This window comes from Eumetopias jubatus, unplaced genomic scaffold (assembly GCF_037043125.1).
Source record: "Eumetopias jubatus isolate StellerSeaLion01/CBP00866 unplaced genomic scaffold, mEumJub1_p1.0 scaffold_15, whole genome shotgun sequence".
Taxonomy (NCBI): Eukaryota; Metazoa; Chordata; class Mammalia; order Carnivora; family Otariidae; genus Eumetopias; species Eumetopias jubatus.
The window spans coordinates 8,536,704-8,551,137 of NW_028274821.1; the positions used below are offsets into that span (position 1 = coordinate 8,536,704).

Genomic DNA, 14,434 nt, shown 5'->3' on the forward strand with positions numbered 1-14,434 from the left:
TTTTCTCCGGCTGCTCTGGAATAGTAATTTTAATGTCAGAGGTTTGCTGCCTCTGAAGAGAAAAATCACACCTAACTGGGTGAACGTACACTGGTAGGGTTTTTAGTTTCTGCTGTTTAAAGTAATGTCTTTACTTAAGCTGTGTTTCCCCCTTTATTCTCATTTATAGAAAAGACTGTGACAAAGAAAAGAGAGTGAAATTGATGAGTGATTTGCAGAAGTTGATTCAAGGAAAAATTAAAACTGTAAGTAGGGTAGGATCATAGTTGCATGTATTAACAATTGAAATCAGCTCACTCTTAGGAAAGGCTAGGTGACCATCCGTGATCTGTGAAATTGTTTTAAATGTATTTGGCCACAAATTTCAAGTACCTTTTATAATACTGACTAAATAAAAAATTTAATAGCGGGGCCCTTACTGCTGGGAAATTATTAAAATATCAAGTATTTGGCTGTGTCATTTATCCCAAAATTTACTTAAAGTAAATCAGCGTTCTTTAAAGTTGCCTTGAGGAACTTATTAGTTCAATAGTATTTGTCAGAATGTCTTGCTCTGAACTCCATATGCTCTCATATGTTCTAAATTGATGACTTTTTGAATATATGTAAACAGATGATTACTTTGATTTCTTCATTGCTTTTACAAACATCATACAGAGATCTTTAAAATACAGATTTGGGAGTTCTAAACTAATTTTCATTGTTGCTGCTTAATTGTATTTTATAATAAACCTCTGTTGACAACTTGTGTATTTGGATAAATACTTAGTGACTATTCACTTGTAAGATAACAGACTTAGTAGTTTTGGGGACCCTAGAGGGGTAGTCTTTGCCAAACCATACATAGATCTAATCAGATGCTATTTTCCAGTTTGAAGGAATGTCTTTAAATAAGCAAGTTCCCAGCAACTGCTTTCTTCTTTACCTGGGAAGAAAGGTTTTTTTAGGCTAGAACTTCTCCTCAGCTCCAGCAGTAATCTGTTATCCTTGATTTATAAGTATTTTACACTCAACATCCTTTCCCAACTACCCTTAGGTTAATACTGCATGCCTTTGGTGTTAATGTGATGTTCAGATCCTCATTCTGCTGCTTAAAATATGTCTGCCTTTGGACAGTAACAACCTCTGCATCAGTAACTGTGTGCTAGGGGTTGTGCTAACCATTGCATACTTTGTCTCCTTTAACTTAATGTCTTCGTCCCTGATGGACGTTTGCTACATCTGGGACTCAGAAAAATTAAGTTTTGTCCCCAGGGTCACAGGGATAGAATGTTCCTCAACTTCTCATAAACTTGCTTTTCTCCTCTGCAAAATGGGCATAGCAACAGCACACTCTTAAGGTTGCTTTGAGGTCTAAATGAAGAAAATGTACTTGAAGCATCAATCCTGGTTATATAGTAAGTAATCAGTATGCACAAAACAGCCTTCTTGTTAAAAAAATTTGTTTTTAGTTTTATCAAAAATATCTCTACAAACCTCCCTTAAGGAAATTCTTCTGAAATGCATGACTTTGATGGAAGTCCACCTTCATCTTCTGACTTGTTGGAATTAAAATTTTTAGAGACAGAATGAGCAACAAATAATAAGCACTATTAAAGTAGACTGGTAATGCAAAAAAATAATTTTGTTTGACTATTTGTGGTTATTGCTGTAGAAAAGTGATCAGCAAGTCCTGCAACGAGGATCTGATTTATCCAGTAGTTGGGGTAGGGGGTGGAATTTTGAAATACAGCAACTTTTCTAGGAATAAAACATATATATTCAGGGATTATAGTGAAAATGTGAGAAACGGAGGGATTAGCTTATAATTGCCAATGTGTATATAGAAATATTTACTCATGTAGCAAGGCTTTTAGATCTGTCTTCTTCTTTTTTTTTTTTTAAGATTTTATTTATTTATTTGAGAGAGAGAGCACGAGAGGGAAGAGGGTCAGAGGGAGAAGCAGACTGCCCGCTGAGCAGGGAGCCCAGTGCGGGACTCGATCCCGGGACTCCAGGATCATGACCTGAGCCAAAGGCAGTCGCTTAACCAACTGAGCCACCCAGGCGCCCTAGATCTGTCTTCTATCTATATCTTTGGTTGCCAAGGCCAAACATTCCTAGATTGTTTACCTAAGCAAAAAAAAAAAGAAAAAAAAATCAGGGTAATAAAATTTTTGAATTGGAAAATTTCCATTAGGGAAAGTAACTTTCAGCGAAATGAGAAATACAGTGTGTATAATCATTAGACAGGTTTGGTTTGATATGGTTTGTTTTTAATTATGATGATAGGAATTGTGAAAATGGTTAAATCTGTCCCTTTCTCTGTGTCGCAAAACCAAAGAATACCATTTTGTACAGTTCAAGTATTTCTTCTCCTGAGCAACCTAGGTTTGATTTTATCCATGAAGACTCTACCTTTTTTCTAGCAAGGAATTCTGAAAGCAGCAGCAATAAAACATTAATGCTGTGATAGAAACATACACCGTCAAAGAGAATTAGTCTAAAGGCCCAAACTGGTCTTTCCTACAGATCGCATTTGCCCATGATTCCACTCGTGTGATCCAGTGTTACATTCAGTATGGTAACGAAGAGCAGCGAAAACAGGCTTTTGAAGAACTGCGAGGTATTTCTTATGTGGAAGATTATTTGTAATAAGTCACTGTTTTTTTCTCGAAGTACCCAAAACTGCCCTGGTAATTCTTGCTGAGGGAAAGCTGTGTGTTCTCTGCAGGACCTTTTTTGTTTTGTTTTTTCTTTGGGTGGGAGAAGTTAAGAGAGTTTTCTGTGTTCCCAGGATTGTGCATTTACGTAGTTCTTTGCTTCTGGAGGACTGAAATGAGATTAGCAAATCATTGTAATGTATTTTGTTTTTCAGATGATTTGGTCCAATTAAGTAAAGCTAAATATTCCAGAAATATTGTGAAGAAATTCCTCATGTATGGGTGAGTTGTTTTATTTATAAAATATATTGTCATTAGCTTTTTAAAGTTGGGGATACCAGTTGTGCCCTTGGTCTGGGATCATAATAACGGCCCTAGGCAGATGCTAGTAATGTTTCTGGGGCACATGATCTTAAAAGCAGTTATGGAGGTAATGTAAATGATGGCCTTACCTTCACCAGCTTCGTGAGTGTATCTTGACGCCCTGGAAGAAGAGATGACCAGTATTGAGAAGGTGGATGGCCGGGAGGGGGAAGGTGAGGGGAGTCAGCGGGGTCGGTGGGTTAGGAAATGTCAGGATAGGAAAATTTCCTAAATTAGCTGGAATTGCTACTTGTCCTGACTTCCTTTTTTGAGCGGAAGGTGCCAAAACGTGCTCACCAACAGTAGAAAAGTTCGGTTGACAAAATTTGCAAGGATTTCTGGCTGTAATCGTCAGCTGCTTGATTATGTTAGGATGTAACGTCAATACTGGTGACTACGTGCTGTTTGAATGGAGAATCCTAGATGTGTTGTATTTGTGTTTCCCTGCGTCTTCAACTTTTACTTTCTCCTGCCGAAGAGTTTAATATGGGGAAGGGACGCGGGTCACAGCTCCCCGTGCCTCTGAGGTCACTTGGTCCTCGCCTCAGCCGCATTCCTCTGTTCTGTGACCGAAGACGCTGCGTCGCAGAGAACTCCAGTAACTTGCTCAGGATCTCTCAGCTGCTAGGCAGAGTCAGGTCTCCGACGTCAGGAGCAGGCTGGCTGCCGCGGAAGCTGGCAAGCTGGAGGTGGAAAGACCACTCATCTCGGCTGGTCTTCTCACAGTGTTTCTTGGCCCACCGCCCCACATTTTGATGGGTGGGCTTCAGGGGAAGTTAACGTTTTGTTGCCGCCCGGCTTTCTTCGCCTTGTTACTGATCTTTTCCCACCGTCGCATTGGGTTTAGGAGTAAGCCACAGATTGCAGAGATAATAGGAAGTTTTAAAGGCCACGTGAAGAAGATGCTACGGCACGCGGAAGCGTCGGCCATCGTGGAGTACGCGTACAATGACAAAGCCATCCTGGAGCAGAGGAACATGCTGACGGAGGAGCTCTACGGGAACACATTTCAGCTCTACAAGGTGACATCCCAGGACGTTGTGCGAGCATTTTTATTTTCTCTGTGTGCTGTTCCTGACTTCCCAGTGCCCTGTTCACAGAAAATAGTTTTGCTTTGGCTGGCCCATTAAGAGACTGTCACCTACCCTTTATCCTCTTAGATTATTTTGTCTCTGGTGTGATGAGCAAGTGATCAGACTTTGATTTCTCTTACTCCCAGAGCACTGTCTCTAAATCCCCTTTAAATTAAACTACATTGTTATACTCCCTCCTGAGTGCTCTGTGCAATGCTTCAGGACATCCGTTTCTGATAGACTGAGGTAGACGACTCTTAATAGTTAGTAAAGCTTTGTACCCGGCCCCTAACCAGCTCTGGCTGAAGTGCCTCGGGCTCCCCATTGCTGCCTTCTGTGTGTCTCCATGGTGTGGACCATCTTTCTCTAGGTTGTGTCCAGGGAGGAGAGGGAGTAGAGAGAACCAGTCTTGGATATAGTACAGGGATTGAATCAGAAAAAGGCCAGGAAGGGGCTAGGAGAGTTAAAGGGGCGTAAACGCACACATCTGTCTTCAGGGCTATGGGTTATTTCCTGGCTTGCTTCCCCTGGTCAGGTTCAGCCCCTGGGTTGAACTGAGTGCTTTATTGCTTTTGTAACTATCACAGTAGGAATATCCACCTAATTACAAAGCGCATGGTGGCAAGAATTTGTGAGCTGACTACTTGATCTTGATTAGGCATGTGCACCTGTCGACTGGTTGAGTTGGGGTTGTTCGGGCTGGCCCTTTAGATACATTGATGGGTGAGATAGAGTGAGAATCAGATAATCAGGTTACTCCATGAGTGTATCTACAGCAGGGCCTTCATCATATAACTATGGGAAATTTGAAATTTATATTAAGTTTATTTGAAATAATTATAATTGATTTCCTTTGCTCTGAAGTTGAAGAAACTTGATTAAATTTAGAGGGGTTTGGTTTTCTCGTTGCAGTCAGCAGATCACCCAACCCTGGACAAAGTATTAGAGGCACATCCAGAAAAGCTAGAGCTTATCATGGATGAGATGAAGCAGATTCTGACTCCAATGGCCCAAAAGTAAGAAAGCTGTTTTTGTCTTTTCTTAGCATTTGAAAGAAGAAAATGTTACATAACCCTTGCATAGAAAAGGTAGATAGTTTCCCAAATAGATTGTGTTATTTAAATTGGATCGTAAAGCTTAGATGCTCAGGCATGTGGCCTTCTTAGCATTTGTACCATAGCGGAGTGGTTAAGACGTGGCCATGGGGACCCAAGCTGCCCAGGTGTGAGTCCTGGTGCCCCCCTCACTTACTATGTGCTGTTGGGCAATGTAACCTCTGTATGCCTCAGTTTCCACATCTATAAGATTGGGATAATAGTAGTACATGTTTCATGGAGGTTTATGAAGATTAAATGGGTTCATGTTTCCAAAACACTCAGAAACAGTGCTTTGCCCATAAAGGCAACCTGTGTCTGCTGGCTACTCAGGTACTCGGTGTCAGCCTGACGTCTTTGGTGCCTCGATCATCAGCCTTCACTGTACATCTGCATTCCACAAGCATCATGCTGGGAAGCTTGGATCAGTTAGGGGTTGTTGCAGTTGCTGATGCTGGTTCATTCCGTTCATGTTTTAATTGTGCTAAAATCATTTTACGAAGCTAAGCATTGTGAAGGGTGCCTGACAGGAAGAAAATAAGCCATAAAAAAAAAATCGGTGCACATACGGATTTCTAATCACGTGTCCATTGTTGGGTAAACGCATAGATGTCCTTACTGAAGATGGTGGAGTGTATTTGGAATGATGACAAATCTTGGCTGACTAGATATTAAAAATTTGTATTCTGGTTTTGATTGTAGAGACTACTAAAAGATTTTTGTAGTCTGGAAGTTTGTTTTTTTTTTTCTTAATTCTTACTATATTGCTGAAAGATGTATTCTTTCTTACGACAGGTTACATTTGCTAAGACCATTTCACTTGCTCTGATTATTTTAGGACAGCTGAGGCTGCCTCTGTCTCTCTTACTGTATGTAGTGCTAGATCTGACATAGTCTCTTTTCCCTTTTCTGTCTTTTCAGGGAGGCTGTGATTAAGCACTCATTGGTACACAAAGTATTCTTGGACTTTTTCACCTATGCACCCCCAAAGCTAAGATCAGTAAGTTGTTGCTTTTGGTTTTTAAACCAAACATTAGAGGAAGAGTCATGTTAGAATGTAAAACGCTGCTTTGATGTACCTTGTCTTTTGGAAATTTTAAAGAGTTGTTTCCTTATTTATTTATTTGAAAGAGAGGGAGGGGCAGAGGGAGGGAACCCTAAGCAAGCTCCACGCCCAGCATGGAGCCCAATGTGGGGCTCGATTTCATGACCTGAGCTGAGATCGAGAGTCAGACACTTGGCCGACTGAGCCACCCTGGTGCCCCTATTTCCTTATTTAGAGAAGATGAGGCACTAAACGTCCTTTGAACAAGCCTACTAATTCCATTTAGATATTTGCCAGAAGACAGTGGAATTGACCATAGTTTTATCAATCTTACTGGATTTTTATATTTTGATTATAAACCAGACACTATCCTCCAGCTGACCATACTGAAAATTAACTCACCAATAGATGTTCAGCATTCAGGTAGTTTGAAATTCACCTGTGCTGATAAAAAAAAAAAAAAGTCAACGTTAAAAGGTCAGGGGAGGACACTTACATGAAACTAAGTGGACCATGGAAACCAGACCTTACAGGCTAGCAGGATAAGGAGCGGACAGTGAAGGTAGTTTGTACCGCCCTTCAAGTCAGGGATGGGGATACAAATGCGAACTCACCATTTAGTCCCCTGAACTTGCTTGCCTCATCAAACTGAACTCATTGCCCATTTGTCCTCATTTCAATAGTAAGAGATAACTCATAAGAATGACCCTAACTTCTTTTTAACAAGTATGCCAGATTAAACATTCATAGGAATTTTGACCCTCTCAGAATTGACACAGAGAAAAGACTTTTCCAAGAGTAGCTGTTTACCTAAGCTTGTGGTCCAGTGAACATAGCAGCTGCTTTTGGGGATTTCTGTCTCTTTTCTGCAGAGCACAGTTTCTGACTGGTCTGGATATATTAAGGCAGGACTACATTTGGAGAAGTGAGAATATGAGCACTTGGATATAGTCAGTGATGGAAAATATTTTTTTTAGTGTTGCGTGTATTAATAACACAAAAATCATTGGGAACTTAGTGTGAATATACAGTAATGAGACAAATCTTTCCTGGCCCTGGGGGCATTTCACTCTCCAACTGGGTAGCTTTGAATACGTTTGTAAGCTTACATAGGTAAGCTGAGAGCTGTGTTTTTGAGACTCATCCTGGGAAAGGATTGAACAATAGTTAAGGACAAAATCGCTTGTTCCTTACTGATGGAAATAGGTACCCATCTTTCTCTTTTGTGGTCAGAGACTTTGTGTTTATTTTATTGATTTAATATAAATTTTTAAATCAGGAACGGACTAAAGTGGGGCCCTGCAGCTTTTAGCTGTCAGAACTCATTTACATCTATAGGCTAGACCTCCCAGATATAATTAAGAAATTATGTACATTGACAATGAAGAAGAAAGTTTATAAATAAGCTAAACTACCTTGTAAAAAATTACTGACTGGGTTTTTACTAAAGGGGTCATTGATAAATGAGGACCTAGTCTAATAGACTAATTTCTTTTAGGGAAATGTTATTTAAGTGTTTTTATGGTGAATTATTAAAATGATTTCTAGAAGTAATCCAGTGATGAACTGAAAAAGAAACTTTTTCAGCCAAAATTAGTGTTTGGTTCTCTGCTCATTATATACACGATTCTCTTATGGAAGAAGATTTTATTTATTTTATCTGGTTTTACTGTTAAAAACTCCCTTCTTAACCACAGCCACTTCCTAGATCTCTTTTTCTTGAAAAATCTTTTGGAATATACTACACACACATACACTTTTTTGCATAGATATTGGTAAGACTCAGCTATCTTAATAGAAATTGCTACCACTACTTGCTGCTCTTGATGGGGGAAAAAAAACGTTCAGACCGAAGTTGTTTCTGCATGCTTCTCTACAAAATGAAAAATTCAGTTGTTTACTGCCTGTACTCTCCTTCATCGTCCGTGCATCACTGCCCCTCAGTGGACAGATTTTAAGAAGGCAGGAAGAAAGAATAAAATAAAGTGCGGTGGTATTTGTTCCGCAGGAGACGATCGAAGCCATCCGCGAAGCCGTGATCTACCTGGCGCACACGCATGACGGCGCTAGAGTGGCCATGCGCTGCCTGTGGCACGGCACCCCCAAGGTGAGCGGTCCCTTGGGGCCGAGGCGCCTTCCCTCAGACTTGCCCCTGCCTGCCTGTGGGCTTTGCCCTGGTGTGTAGGAACAGCGTTATCTTCGCAGAGCTGTGCCTCCTTGGGGCCTCCCAGGAACTGGATTTTCTTAGGTCTGGGGTTTCTTTGCTAGAGTTTTCATTAATGTACAAAAAGCTTGAGTTGTCTTTATGTGGGAAGGGACCCGGTCGAGCAAGTAAACGCAATGTTTATGCCAGGCTTACATTTATAGAAGTTTGGGTACCTGTCGGGTTCTTTGATTCCTCATCTACTGATCTTCATGGGGGCGGGAGAGGCAAGGTGCTAATGAGCAGCTACACCTTTGCTCATGTGGGTGTTCATTACTTTGAGGGGAAAGGTAAAGATCATGTTCAATACAAAAGTTTCACAGAGATGCTCCTCATTTCCTTGATCGGTATAATGTTGCCTTTAAAAGAGTTGCACTCTGCCCACTTTTTAAGTGAATACAAATTTAATTTCCGTTCAGCGAGTATCGAATACCGTCTCTGCTGCACTCTTAGGCATCTCAAGTCAGTTCAGACACTGAGAGAGTTCTGTCCATTCTCACTGTTTTAAAAGAAGGTAGTTTTTGCTAGATTTGCCTTACAGCTAATTTATGGTTCCTTTTTTATGTCTCAGTGAGTTGTCATGAACAGCTCTGAGGTTGTAATAGTTCTGAAACGACTTAAAACATATTGCCATTTTTTTTTGTTCTGGCTCATAACTGTTTTCACTAGTGAAGAGTATGCCAGACTGGTGGGAATTTTAGTATTCTATAAAATTTTTGACTCTATAATTATTAAGTTGTCACTAGAAGTTATAACAAAAGTTAATTTTCCTTTTTAAAGGACAGGAAAGTGATTGTGAAAACAATGAAGACTTATATTGAAAAGGTGGCGAATGTAAGTATAATAAAACCACAATTTGTTATGTTTTTGTTTGATTTTGGCTTTTCTTCTAGTTTTTTTTTTTTTTTAAGATTTTTATTTATTTATTTGACAGAGAGAGAGATAGCGAGAGAGGGAACACAAGCAGGGGGAGTGGGAGAGGGAGAAGCAGGCTTCCTGCGGAGCAGGGAGCCCGATGCAGGGCTCGATCCCAGGACCCTGGGATCATGACCTGAGCCGAAGGCAGACACTTAACGACTGAGCCACCCAGGTGTCCCTCTTTTAGTTAATTTTAATAATAAAATGAAATCATGTCTATTATAGAATATTTGAAAACTGCAGAAAATTGCCAAGAAGAAAATTGTTCATTGTTTTATTACCGTCTTTACGCATATGCCTGTATTTTAATGATATTAAATTTACACTAAGATTTCCCCTTTTTTTCATTTAACATCTGACTGTGACAGTTTTCCATTTCTAGTAGATATTTTTTGAAGTCCTGATATTTACTTCTTCAGTGAATTTGTCCAATTATGTTATTAAACATGGAAATTACTGCCTAGAATAAATTTGTAAGTTTTATAGTTCTTTGGGATCCTTTGGAGATGCTGTAACAGCTCTCCAGATGAAATTATAGAGGATACGAAAAGATTTTTCTAAGGAATTAATTGCCTCAAAAAAATAGTATCTCTGTGTATTTAAATACTAAACAGTTTTCCAGGAATGTATGTAGTAGTGAACGTTTTTTCATTTTTGGGTTACTTTATATGTTTAAGCTTCTAATTTACTGGGGAACTAAAATTGGTGATAACTATTTCCTACGAAAAATCCCATGAGAACTGCTAACATCTGGTGAATACTTGATTTAGTCAATGCTGCTTCAAACACAGATAAGCTGCTGCTTGGTGACCATATACGTACCTGTCATCTTCTGTAGGGCTGGAGACTAGAGAGAGCATGTAAGGCCATGTGGAAGGCAGCTCACTTGTCTGTAACAAAATTAAAGAAGAGATTCTCTAGGGAGTTGTTTCCAGAGTATGACAAGATTTTATTATTCATTATTCACCATTAAGTAAATCTTCGGTATAACATTTTAATTTGAGTATTTTAAATTAGAAATGAATAAAAATAGAATGTTAATAGAAAATTCTAAAAAGTATTACTAGTAGAAGATATCATTAAATAATAAAATTAGATTGTTCTAATTTTACAGTTTAGTTGTATAAACAGTTTTGTTTTTGTTTTTGGTTTTTTTGTCTTTGAGAACCTAATCCCAGCAGGGCATTATGATGGTAATGAGAAATTAACAGTGCAGTGCCTTTTGCATCTCAAGGAGTTGTCTCTAAAGAGGGGAGATAAACTAATAATACCCATGGATTTGATTTATGGTTATTTAGAAGTGTTTACATTTCCAAATATTGGGGATTCCTGACATACTCTATTATTTCGATCCTTTTAAATTTTTAAAGACTAATTTTGTGGCACAACATATGGTCTTTCGCAGTATCTTGAGAAGAACTTATTTTGTGGAATCGGTGTGTGTGGTACTCTGCAAATGTCAATTAAATCAAGGTAGTTAATAGTGTTGTTCATACCATCAGTGTTTTTACTGATGTATCTTAGCTAGGTCTATCAGTTGCTGAAAAGTGTATTAAAAGCTCCAACTGAAATTGTGGAATTGTCTTTTTCTCACTTAAATTCAGTTCCAGTTCTCCTGTATTCATCCAGAGATATTTTGTGTTTGGGCATGTTTCTGCATGTGGAACTTCAAAAAGTCAGAGACCAGTGGTTCTGTACTCTATGCACATTGTTCTCTACTTCGTTTCCTTCACTCAGTCCACCTCAGGGGTCATTTTATTTCAAGATACATACATCTTATCTACCTCATTCTTTTTGATGACTAGATAATGTTTTATTATATGAGTTACATAATTCACTTAAGCCAGTCCCTGCTGTTGGGCACTTGGGTAGTTTCTAGTTTTTTGTTATTTCAGATAGTACTCAAGAACTCCTTTGTGCATTTCTGAAAGCACGTCTGTAAGATAAAGCCCTAGAAATGGAATTGTTAGATCAGAAAATACATGCACTTTAAATTTTTATAAATGTCGTCAGTTGCTCTTCGAAGAAGTTGAGCCACTGTACATTCTCACCAACGACAAAGAAGTGCGCCTGCTTTTTCCCAGACTTTTGCCAAATTAGTATGTTAGCAGAGGTTTTCACTTTTGCCTAGATGATAGGTGGAAAATGGTATTTCATTGCTTTATTGTCCTTAATCAGTATTATTTCATATGCTTAAAGCCACTTGTCCCTTTTTTTCTGTGAACTGACTCTTCCTGTTCTTTGTCCATTTTTAGTAGAGCGTTGGTCTTTATGTGGTAAAGATGTTAGACCTTTGTTGTTATTTTTCTCCAGTTTGTTTCTAACTGAAACATTATTACCTGCCATGTTCTTTAGACCTGGCTCTGAATGAGTGTTACCAGAAGTCAGATACCCTTCTCAAAGTAAAAGATTGCTATCATTATCTAGGATACAAAAAGAATATGCCACAAGCTCTGAAAACACTTTTTTTCTTTTTTGTCATAAAGTAGAAGTTCTTAAACTTTAGAAAAATGTCAGCATCACAGAAGTAATTCTGTTATTTCAAGAGATGACCATTGTGAAAGTCACAATGTATATATTTTTTAAAATTTTTTATTATTTATTTATTTATTTATTTGAGAGAGAGAGAGAGAGCATGAGATGGGGGAGGGTCAGAGGGAGAAGCAGACTCCTGCCGAGCAGGGAGCCCGATGCCCGATGCGGGACTCGATCCCGGGACTCCAGGCAGTCGCTTAACCAACTGAGCCACCCAGGCGCCCCCACAATGTATATTTTTTGATCTTGTGCTGCTATACTTTTTTTAAAAGCGGTTACTTTTATCTGATTCTCATAGTCAGTTCTAAGTATATTCTTCTGGTTTATTATTTCAGTATTTCTGTTCTGATTATATAGGATTATTTTGAAGAAATTAGTATACAAAAGAAAATGAAAAATCATTTATAATCCTTTAACTCAGAGGTGACTATCACATTACAGTGTTTTTCCTTCCATGATTTCCTTGGTACACATACTATGTATATTTTGTACTGTATGTGTGATTCTATCTGAGTTTATATGCTTTCTTTTTCATGATTAAAGTTCTGTATGTATACATATATACATAGTTTTACATTGTTGGGTTTTTTTTTTTTTTCACTTATGCTTGAATTTTTTAGTGTAATTTTCAAGTAGTTATTTATTAACAGGATACCTGTTTTTGAGAGGTGTTATATCCGGGTCAGTTAAAAAGAAAAATGAGCCTCGGCTATTTGATATTGAAGAATGTGCTTTTGTTTTTCTTTGTTTTTTTTAAATCAACTTAGAATATAATTAAGTAGGTCCTGATAAGAGAGGAAGTTCCTTTGAATGGCTTTTTTATCTGTCTTGTTTGTGTTATGGTAGACAGTTGTCAGGTTGATAACCTTTGTAAAGTGCCTCCATGGGGGGAATAAAAGGGAGAAGCAGTATATTTTTCTAACCTTCCCTGGCTTCCATTTCTTACAGGGCCAGTACTCCCATTTGGTCTTACTGGCAGCATTTGATTGTATCGATGATACTAAGCTTGTGAAGCAGATAATCATATCAGTAAGTAATTCTGATGGTCTTGCCTATACGTTAAATTGATATGTTGTTTGCAACTATGTCAGTTTGATTTTACACCGGTATGTGTAAAGACGGTGAAGTGTGCTTTCTACTGGTATTTTGTTATTTTTTTTTTTAGTTGTCTCAGTTCTGTTTTGGGGCATTTGCTTTTCTCCTGTATAAACCACAATCTTGTAACTTGATACTAATGATTAATATTTAATTTGGCAAAAGACTGCTTACATTAGGATCACATGGCTTTTTGACCACCACATGATGTGCTAAATAAAAAATGAGCAATACGGTGTTGAGGTGTGATCAGAAATTCATTGCCATCGTAATTCTGCAGTTATTCAGGGACTCAACAGGCAGAGGATGTCCTTTCTCTCCTTGTGCCTTTGGAGAAACTACTTCTGCCCAGTTACCTAGTTTATCATTGCATCGGGGCTGGTCGGAGCTGGAGAAGAAAAACTGATAAAACTCACTCAGTTGTGAAACTCCTTAGAGCTTTTATGAAAGCTTTTTCAGAGTCCTTTTAAAAATTCTTACCAAAATTAACAGACCAGCTTTCTTTTTTCATTTCAGCAATTCCTTCTAGCGTGGTACAGTGACCACAGAGTGGTAATAATTAAATGCAGTTCATTTAACCCTGAGTTGGCCCTCAGAAAAACTGTTGTCCTTTGGGTAAAAGCACTTCGGAGTAAGAACTGCATTTTTCAGTGCTTGCCTCTTTTTCTGACTTCTGAATATGTAATCCTTTCTCCCTTTCCTCTCTTTCTGGTGTGCAAGTGGCGTGGGCTTTGTGATAGAGGTTGCAGGGGTGGGGATAAGCAGTTGCAACATTGGTAGCAGTGACCAAAGTTAGAAACATTCTTAAAACCGTATGATCTGTACAGACCTGGATTATTCATCTAGGCGTTATGCAGACCTTTGTTGGATAAACACAGATGGGGCCCTTGGGGGAGATCTTAGTGACAAAAGCTACTTTCCCACCAGTGATCAGGGAGAAGCCATGTGGATGTTCAGAAAGAGACTTTACCTGTTGGCACGTGGGGGTGCTGTGGCCTCTCTCTGCAGCCTTTCTAGAAGAGCAGAGCTGGTGTAGTGGGAAAACGGGCTGGCGAGGGTTAGGTGCCAGCCGTGGGTCCCAGTGTGTGTGAATTTCTCATGCCCTTGCTGTCATGTTCCAACTTTCCCCTTGACTGTTTTAAGATTGCGATGACTTTCTTTGGGATAGGATTGTGGGAAGAAACGAGTTGGCAAGACTTTCATGTCACAGACAGAGTATTTTGGCATGTTCCTTGTGACTTTATTACCCTTTTGACTCCAATCAATAATGGTTGTTTTTCATTCTGGTGACAGAGATGTGAGGCCATAAATTGGCAAAATGAATAAAGTTGTTTCATGAAAATGGAAACGGGCTGGGCTATTGAAAGTTTGCTTTTGTTTAATATTTTCACGACAACTAAAATTTGCATAAGTGTTCCCAATGGATTTCCAGAGAAACCAGACTTCCTTCAGAATTTACCACCATT

The 14,434-nt window shown here is 38.9% G+C and overlaps 1 protein-coding gene across 1 annotated transcript in view; it reads left to right on the forward strand.

Moving 5' to 3' along the window:
- Positions 1-14,434, forward strand: part of PUM3 (pumilio RNA binding family member 3) — a 45,619-nt gene that overhangs the window by 9,419 nt on the left and 21,766 nt on the right. The window contains exons 5-13 of the mRNA XM_028117403.2: positions 170-245; positions 2,512-2,605; positions 2,858-2,924; positions 3,853-4,027; positions 4,991-5,094; positions 6,094-6,172; positions 8,226-8,324; positions 9,201-9,254; positions 12,822-12,902. Coding sequence (XP_027973204.1) covers positions 170-245; positions 2,512-2,605; positions 2,858-2,924; positions 3,853-4,027; positions 4,991-5,094; positions 6,094-6,172; positions 8,226-8,324; positions 9,201-9,254; positions 12,822-12,902 — 829 coding nt within the window. The remainder of the gene's footprint in view (positions 1-169; positions 246-2,511; positions 2,606-2,857; positions 2,925-3,852; positions 4,028-4,990; positions 5,095-6,093; positions 6,173-8,225; positions 8,325-9,200; positions 9,255-12,821; positions 12,903-14,434) is intronic.